Source organism: Brassica oleracea, chromosome C2 (assembly GCF_000695525.1).
Source record: "Brassica oleracea var. oleracea cultivar TO1000 chromosome C2, BOL, whole genome shotgun sequence".
NCBI classification, from domain to species: Eukaryota; Viridiplantae; Streptophyta; class Magnoliopsida; order Brassicales; family Brassicaceae; genus Brassica; species Brassica oleracea.
Window position 1 is genome coordinate 29631574 of NC_027749.1, and position 9640 is coordinate 29641213.

At 40.3% G+C, this 9640-nt stretch overlaps 1 protein-coding gene and 1 pseudogene across 1 annotated transcript; both read right to left on the reverse strand.

Annotated features, from left to right (window-relative positions):
* Positions 1-1900: 1900 nt before the first annotated feature.
* On the reverse strand, positions 1901-4809 carry LOC106325718 (annotated as a pseudogene).
* Positions 4810-7476: 2667 nt separating this feature from the next.
* On the reverse strand, positions 7477-8810 carry LOC106323963. The gene is made up of 2 exons (XM_013761998.1): positions 8162-8810; positions 7477-8045 (listed from the first exon to the last, which is right to left on the reverse strand). Exons 1-2 carry the CDS (start codon positions 8808-8810, stop codon positions 7477-7479), a joined length of 1218 nt encoding a protein of 405 aa, XP_013617452.1.
* Positions 8811-9640: the final 830 nt, after the last annotated feature.

The following is a 9640-nucleotide window of genomic DNA, read 5'->3' on the forward strand; positions in this document are numbered from 1 at the left end:
ATTTGTACTCTTTCCATATTTGTATTTTCTTTTTTTAGTCTTTCCATTATTTTATGACGGTGTAATTCCCTATATATAAATGACTCCTTACGTTTATGAATAATAACAGAAACATACATATTATATTCTCTTGTTTCACAACATTATTTTTAATTAATGTATATGAACATAAGTACTATCCTTCAGCTTCTTTTTTTGCTTGAAAAAAACATCCTTCGGTTTTTAGATCTTATTAGCTATGATCAGATAAATTGACCCACTTATAATCTAGCCAATTCAGTTATGGCATTTTGGTACCCAGCAAATCCAAAGGAAAGCGGGGCCACCCTCGATTAAATTCCATGACGCTATCAATTTTTATAAAATGAGCATAGTAAATCTTCATGAAAGCAACATTTCATAGTTTTTTTTTTATTATTACTCAAATTTGAGATGGTCAAGATAACCACACCGGAATAAAACAACCAATAAAATAAAGAGATCTATGAAATGAACGAGCATTCTTAACTAGTGAATCAGCAATTTCAGTTGTGCCCTTGGGATATAGATGATCCTAAATTCCGGAAAACACACCTGGAGAATTTGGATGACTTCCAGCTCAGTTGAGAAGTTTGGCCAAGCTTGTAGATTCGCGACCATTGCAATCAGGTCCTTGCAATCTGTCCCAAATCTCTGGCAGGTCGAATGTTGTAGCATGCTCTCCATTGCCCATTTCAGCGCTTTCAGTTCCGAATGTACTAATGTCTCCCGCCTCTGTAAGTTCTGTGTCTCTGAAAGTTGGATCTTCCCCATGCTATCCTTATAGACCCATCCAATTCCACTGAATTGATTAGTGGCGGTCCAAGAGCCATCCACCATACAAATATTTTCCAAGCGTAAGGCTTGTGTTTCTTCAACAGTTTGCGTTTGTGGAGGAGCAGGTATAATATCCTTTGCATTGTACCAAGCTTGGCACTCACTCTCTGCATACCTGACAAGCTCCAATGGATCCCTATCTATACCTCTGAATAGCTTATCATTCATATCCTTCCAAATGTACCAGATTATCCAAGGATAAGGATCCCTATCCTCTTCCGGTTCCATAATGCTATTCTTCCTCCAAAAGAGATAATCCATATTAGCGTAGATACTTGAGAATGAGAAAGTTTGAGAGCTTGACGGTGTTGATGATAATGCCCATACTTGTAAGGCCGGTGGACATTCGAAAATCGCATGAGTAACAGTTTCTTCTGGCTCTCCACATCTTGGGCAGTAGTTATCTCACCGCATATTCCGACGTACCAAATTCCTTGTGACCGCTACCTGTCCTGGTATCAATTGCCATATAAGATGGCAAATCTTTTGTGGCTCCTTCACTTTCCAAGAAAAGGTTTGATGCTTGGTTATACTGGACTCTTGAATTTCATTTTCCTCATCATCTTTCATAATATTTGTAGCTGTCCAATATCCAGATTTGACAGTATATTGATCATTTTTGGTGTAGTTCCAGCAAAAAGTATCCCGTCGATGATTATGGCTGATGGCCAAACTCTGAATCAACGGTATATCCTCTTGATCAACATACTGTTCCAGTAATTTCGTATCCTACTCCTTTAACTCAAGATTAATAAGACAACTTACGGTCATCTTTCGATTAACTACTGGGGCTCTGGCCTAGCCGACCTTGTTGGGGTCGATGGAATCATTGGATCCTGCCAAACATTAATTTCATATCCAGAATGCACTTTATTTCTGATTCCCAATAGTAGTAGGTTTCTCGCCGCTATAATACTTGTCCACACATTAGATGGTCTATCCACTGCCCCAATTCGTAAAGGCGAACTCAGGCGGTAATATCTTCCTCGAAATACTCTCGCTGCTAATGAATCTGGGAATTGTACAAGGCGCCAAAGCTATTAAGTCGTGCCACGACAATAAACAATAATTTTATTACATTATTGACATGTGCATGTGGCACATGTACTTTATTGACTTTCATATAATAGAAAGACGCACATCACTGCTTATCACACAAACATAACTCAACTAATCAAAACCCCTTATTTAGTAGTACAACATAGTTCTTGATATTAGTTGAATCTTAAAACTATCAAAACATTCTTGAAACTCCCGTAACCAAGCTCATGCTTCAGAGACGGCACAATAAGCATGAAGAGTAGAACGAGCTCTACAACCAGCCTCAGTGTGATAGAAACTCATCAAGTCAACATAAGTGAATGGCTTGAAGACTCGTGGATGCTTCTCGTCCACAAGTTCTTTTGGTGGTTCTATGATGTAGCCTGCGTTTGGAGTCGAGAACAATGCTATTGAATATCTTGTTTCTTTTTCTCTGTTACTCTCACTGGATGAAAAGGACGAAATAGTCTACCATTCATAAGTGCCTGCAAACAAAAAGACAAAAACATCACCAAGTAAATCACTGTTACTTTTTTTTTTGTTAAGAGCAAGGTCATGATGTAAACAAACACATGATGTAAGCCAAGACATGCGCTTGTAGTGAAAGTGATAAGAGCAAATAAAACATCAGTTGCTATAAGATTTGGTTAGTCCCCTAACACTCGTGACTAGTGAGAGTGAACAAGAGCAAATAGAATCATAAGACATATTAGTTTGTAGAGAGAGGAATTGGTTGGTCACCTTAGTGGAAAGTGAATTGAAATCATCTTTTTCTTTTTCCCCGCTAGTTTTTTTTTTCTTTTAGTTTTTTCTTCCTCGACTTGTAATTTTAAAAGATGGGCCCTACTTTCTATTATTCCAACACGTTTTCTGTCTCAATTTAGTTCTGGTAGATAGCCTATGTAATCATGCACAACCATGTCAAAAACCTTATAACTTTTGAAGAGATCACAAATCATACTTACCAAAAAAAGAAGAGATCACAGATCATCAACGTTTACGCAGCAAATTAAAAAAACGTCAAAAGTTATATGGTGGATTTACTTTTGTAACTATCACATATCAGTATATATATATAGTCTCTCAATTTTCATAGTTTGAAATAATACTATGAAACAGTAAAAACAATTTCGTTTGGGTTTAGGTTTTAGAATATAAAAGTAAAAATTCTTAGTTTTCACTAAAAGGAAAAGAATATAAAAGTAAATTATGAAATATTTATGTTATAAAATCAGGAATATATTGAGGAGCGGTTAATATTTTACGTGTGTATGTCATCTCATAAAAAGAAAGAAGAAGTTAACTTACATATACAGAATCTCCAGCCATAACAACGAAAGAGTTACGAGATGGTTTCAGTCTGATCCACTTTTCATCTTTGTTTAACACCTCCAAACCTTCAATCTCATATTGATAAAGCACAGTGAAAAGATTTTTATCAGTATGAGAAGGTAAACCCAATTTTTTCTCCTCATCATCAGCACCACCATTAGCTGTAACACTATCACCAACACCAGCACTACTGAGAGTACCAGTATTAGCATTGGCATCAGCATTAGCATTAACATTGGTACTAACGTCGGCTTTAGACTCAACACTAGCAAAATCACTAGTTTTAACATCAACATCAGCACCAATGTCGCCATTAGCCTTAGCACCAATATTGGCGTCATCATTAATATGAACATTAGCAATACCACTAGCAATATCACTAGTATCAGCAACAACATTGGCATTATCCCTAGCACCAGCATCATTAGCACCATCACCAGCATCATTAGCACCCGCTGCAACATTAGTATCAACATCAGGAGGTGCTATATACTTCATCAGTCGCAGACGGTAATTCGTTGACTTGAGGTGTTCATCAAAGTACTTCTCTATCCCAAAGCTCTCCATAACCATTCTTCTCACCATTACATCCAATTCTGCTAGCTTCTCTGAAAACTTCTGGATTGTTTCGCTGTTTTCAACAAAAAGAAATTTCTTTAAATTAACATTTTAATAAAAAAGAGAAGAACAAAACAAAACCAAAACGCGTGAACGTATTATGTAAGAAACAAATATTCTTGTTTTAAATAGAAGCAATTAACAATAACTTACGAACAATATATTTGATAAAGAAATCAACAGGGGTTTACGAACAAGTTACTTTGTGAAGCAATAATTGTGTTTTAAAATTGGCCTACGGAGTTTATGCACAAATCAGACATACACTATGAAACGATTTTCTCTGTTGATTGTTAAAAATATCGGTCTAGATGGTATGGTGCCTATGCACTAATCTCATTTAAATCACATAATTACCGCTTAGCGATTTCTTGCACATTAAGCAATATCGTGCTGTTCACATAACATAACCTTACCTGATACTCTTGTTACCCTCACAATCAGGGCGTAGCAGTTGAGTAAATTCGTTAACTTTCTCCAAAACCTCGGGATCCTGGATCCCCAAACTCTCGGAGAGACCATTATGAGTCGAGTATCCAGTGTAGGGTTTTGGAGACACGTTCCTCCGTTTAGCCTCAACTGGTAACTCGAAAAGCTCTTTCATGGCTTCCAAAACCGACTGCTTTAGCTCCTCTGACACTCTATCATATGACACCTCGAAGGCTCCGTAGTCTTCAAGAGCTTTACGGACATCACTCCTCACTTCAACCCACTTCTCACTTCCTGGTTTTAGGGTTTGGTCCGAGAGATAGATCACTGGAAGTTGGGGAGTACTGTCTGAACCCATTCTTCTTTCCTTTGGTGCAAATCCAAAAATACATTTACAAATGTTAACCAAACTTTTTTAGTTAGATTTTCAATTATAACAAAAGAAAACATTCAAAACTCATAAGAAAATTACCGTTGAGTTTTCTTGATTCTAAGAGACAAAGTTGGTTTTTCTTTGCTTAAGGGATCTTCGCTTCCGTGCTGAAAAAGTAAGTGGTGGAATGCCCTATTTATACAGAACTTTTACACACAATTAACCACATGATGCTTTTCACTTTATTTTGGCGCTGTCTTTAGAGAAACACGTGGGTTTAATATGTACTATATTCAAAGGGAGGAAAGTTGGTGAATTTATCACAAAACATACATCTTTTCTATAAGTTGGTGAAACGTTTCCATCTCCTTTATTCTCGATATATACATTGCGTTATTCTTATAGTATTGAACAACAACTCAGTGACTAACCTTACCTATCTGTTTCAGGCTTTGAATTTCAATAGTTTTCAACATGGCTTTTTAGTTTTGAACTTTTTAATATGAGAAAAAAAAGAAAGGAAAATAGTCTCGGTGAAAAGAGGTTTTGAGGACGAGACCCATGCAACATAAGTTTTTTTGTTGTTTTCATTTGAATATTGGTTTCAAAACTATCTTTAGGGAACTAAATTTCTGATAAAATGGAGCAAGAACTTACATTCTAAACTTTAAACATTCAAAGCCTTATACCTTAGTTAGCTAACTATTCATGTAACCCTAGTTATATAATAACCAGTGTAAAGATTTGACGTGATTTCGTGCTATTATTACCATTTGAATTATGTGGCCAAAGATTGGTTTGCGTAAAGCAAAACAATAATTTTAAGAAAAAGGGAATTTTTTTTTTTTTTTGCCAAAATGTGAATTTCATATAAATATGAGAAGGGTTTGTACATTTACAAAAGGCAAAAAGACTGCTAAGTTAACCTTGACAAAAAATAAACAAGGCTAAGCTAGCAACAAAACTTTTAAGAATCTAGAAAGCTACTCATATCTGAGCCATTCCTGCATCAAAGGCTGGAATAGATCTGTGTTCCTTCTGCCGAGGATCGCGTCTCTGATGATACGATCAATTCTCTTGAAGATTATCGCTGGCGTTTGTGAGACTCCATCATGCAATCTCTTGTTTCTCTCTGTCCATAAGCTTGATATGGTGGCCTGAGCAACAGCACGCTTGAGCGTTAAACTCACTACCGAATTTCTTATTCCCATCCATTCAGAGAAAGCAGTCCAGGTGTGGAATCCTCTGAAGGAGTATCCAAGTCGGAATAACACATATCCCCAAACCTCTTCGGTAATCTCACACTAAAGGAAAAGGTGGTCTGTGCTTTCGATTTCAATGCTACAGAGACAGCAACAAGGAGAGGGGATATTCATACCCCAATCTACTAGTCGTGATCTTGTAGGTAATCGATCCTGGTGAGCCACCCAGGCAGTGAAAGCATGCCTAAGAATGTGGCCTTTGAACCAAATGTTTTGAGTCCATCTCTGTTCCAAAGCTCTGTTTCTCACCATACTCCAAGTTTTACTCGTGGAAAATTGTTGCGATTCATTGCCATCTATCTCCCACACAAAGGTGTCATCTATAGTACTCAGCGAAGGGAGAGGAATTGTGGTATGGTACGTATAGAGTTCTTCTGCAGCCGGAGACCGGGCTCCTCTGAGAAGCCAACCATCATTATTGCAGGCCTGCGCAACAGAAGCTAGCACGGAAATCTGCAATTCTCTCGGGCCTACCGTACCAAATCGATTGATAAGGGGTCCAAGAGGCGTCCACTGATCATACCAGAAGCTTAACTGCTGACCGTTACCCATTTTTGCCTTCAGGAAACGAGCACCAAGCCCTCGCAGGGAGAGGAGAGAACGCCATGAAGAAGATATGCATTTGGTGACATCCATAGCCCAGAAGTTTTCACCTTTGATTCTGTACTCCTTCACCTTAGTTGCGAATAGCCTCCAAATCAGCTTGAGGTAGAAAGTTTTATTCCAACGACAAATATCACGGAGTCCAAGACCTCCTTCACTCTTGGGGAGAGTTACAGTCTTCCAGGCCACTTTAGCAATGTTTTTCTTCGTTTCAGTGCCACCCCAAAGAAACTGAGAGCACAGAGATTCCACCTTTTTAATACAGTTTTTAGGGAGGATAAAAGCTGTAGTCCAGAAGTTGATGGATCCATAGATCACAGAGGACAGGAGCTGTCTTCTCCCTGCAAACGACAGGGCTTTAGCCGACCAGGTGTTGAAGTTTGATGATATCCTATCGATTAGCGGCCTGTAGTCAGTGAGCCTTAGCTTTCTGTACATCAGCTGGAGACCCAGGTATCGGATAGGCATTGATCCCATAGTAAACCCAAGCCGGGAGATCTCCAAGGTTTCAGCGTTGTTCAGACCAGCAGTGTACAGCTCTGTCTTTGACTTGTTCATCCTTAAACCCGACCAAAGAGCACAAACTCCTCCATTGTATCAGCAATGCATCTTTCAGAATCAGCTTTTCCATCCGCAAATATCATCAAGTCATCAGCAAAGGATAGGTGAGTAACCTTGAGAGAGAAAGTGTTGGGGGTGAAAGCCAATGGACCCGTCAATATATTTCCTCTTTAGTTGTTGAGTAAAGACTTCCAGAGCAAGGACAAAGAGTTATGGCGAAAGAGGGTCGCCCTGTCTAAGCCCTCTGGTGCCTTTGAAGTAGCCACAAGGTTCTCCATTTATGGCAACAGAGAAGCGTGTAGTAGTTAGGCATTTCTTGATCTGGTTCTGGAAAATTAAGGGGAACTCATGCGCTTCCAGGGTATAGAGAACGAAATCCCAGTCCAAGGTATCAAAAGCCTTCTAGAGATCAACCTTGAGCATGCAACGCTTGGTGATTTTTTTCCAGTTGTTCCCTGAGACAAGTTCCGTAGCCAAGAGCACATTTTCCACCAGCAAGCGACCGGGGACAAAGGCTGACTGAGAAGTGGAAATTAGCATCGAGAGATGATCTTTCAGCCTGTTGGCTAGCAACTTCGAAGCCACTTTGTACACCGTATTGCAGCAGGCGATGGGTCTGAACTCAGTGATCTTGTTTGCATTGGCCTTTTTAGGAACCAGAATAAGGAGGGTTGCATTCCATTGCTGTAACAACTCACCTGTGCTCAAGAATTCCTTCACAGCAGCTATCATATCACGCCCAACCACCCTCCAATTTCCAGTGAAGAATTCGGCTGGGTAACCGTCAGGACCCGGGGACTTGTTCTTAGGGAGGGATAAGAAAGCCTTCTCAATGTCAAGGTCAGAGAACAGAGCTGCAAGAGAGGTGACCGCTTCAGCAGAGCATTTAACTTGCATAATTGACGCAATGTCAGGAGGAGACGAAGTTGTTAGCGTGTTGACACCTCCCAATAGGTTCTGGAAGTAATTGACTGCATGGTATTTTATCCCTCCAAGGTGTCAATTACACAACCGTCATCCCCAATCAGGAAGTGGATATGGTTTTGGGCCTGCCTTGCTCTGATAGATCGATGAAAGAAGGCAGTACCATCGTCTCCATCAACTGACCATTGAACTCTTGTTCTTTGCATGAGGAATTTATCCTCAGCCTTGGCTAAGGTGTACCATTTGTCGTGGGCTGATTTCTCGGCAGCAGCAATAAGGGAGGTTGGAGCAGAGAAGGAGGCATGCTGGCAGTCTGTTAAATGGTCAAAGGCTTCTTGAACGCGCTTCTCTATCTCTGAAAAAATTTCCTTGTTGAAGGTTCGAATGAAAGCCTTCATTTCTTTCAGCTTTTTCGACACACATAATTTCTTAGAGCCGAGGATGGGCAGGGAGTTCCAGACTGCTCCGACGAGATTATGGAAATCCGGATGATGGTTTAAGTGAGAAAAGAACCTGAAAGGCCGTTTCTGAGGAGGCTTGAGCTGGTCGAGGAAAGTACAGCAAGGGTTGTGGTCTGAGATTCCAGGTTTTCCAAAGACAGCTATAGACTCAGGGAAGCATTCCAACCATTCATCATTGCAGGGAACACGATCCAGCTTCTTAGAAAGATGACTTCGACCACGTGAAGGTATTTCCACTGTAGTGAAGGTCAGCAATGGAACATTGTTGTAGACAATCTTTAAAATCACGCATACCCCTGGTAGAGGTTGTGTGATCTGCACGAGAGTGTTCCGAGGGACTGATGATCTCATTAAAATCCCCCTTCACAATCAAAGGAAGACCGCAAAGCTGAGGCAAGCAAGAGGTTGTTTCAAGCTCACTCCATAATAGTTTTCTCTCCCTCCGACAATTTGAGGCATAGATAAAAGAGACTACAAACTCACTTGGCTGAAACGGAAGTTTGACATAGCAGGTGATCATCTGTAGGGACTTGGCGATAACTTTAACTTGCACAGAAGGCTTCCTGACGACCCAAATTTTTCCAAGATCAAAGAATTCATAGTTACCGTCAAAAGACCAATTGGGCAAGATGTTCTTTATTATAGAAACTGAGTTTGACTGCTGTACATGCGTCTCAACGAGACAACCAAAACTAGGATTGTATTTATGAATCCACTTCCAGAAACAACGACGTTTTACTGGATCATTTATTCCTCTTACATTCCAGCAAAATATATCCATTGGGGGGGGGAGTGGGGGTTAGAGGATTAAAGGGCCTCTAGCCCTGGCTTTCGCACGCTTCTTGTACCGCTTAGAGAAGTATTCGATGAACTCATCACTTTCGTCGTCTGGATCATCTGGACTGTCATCCTCTTCAGAGTGAGATGTATCAGATGAAGAGCCCAAGCTAGATTGCGGTTGCTCAATACAGCCTCCGTATGATGAAAGATCCACAAATAAGCTTCCTTTGGCAGATCATGAGAGACAGAGCCAGTGCTTCCCGTGCGATCAAGAGTACCAGGAGGAGGCACGGGATTAGCAGGGGCAGGGGGATGAGCACCAGGGACGCTTGTCTTTGGGGGAGCAGCTAAACGGTTTGATGATGTCGGCTTAGCACTCCTGCATGCAGTTTTCAAGCCTG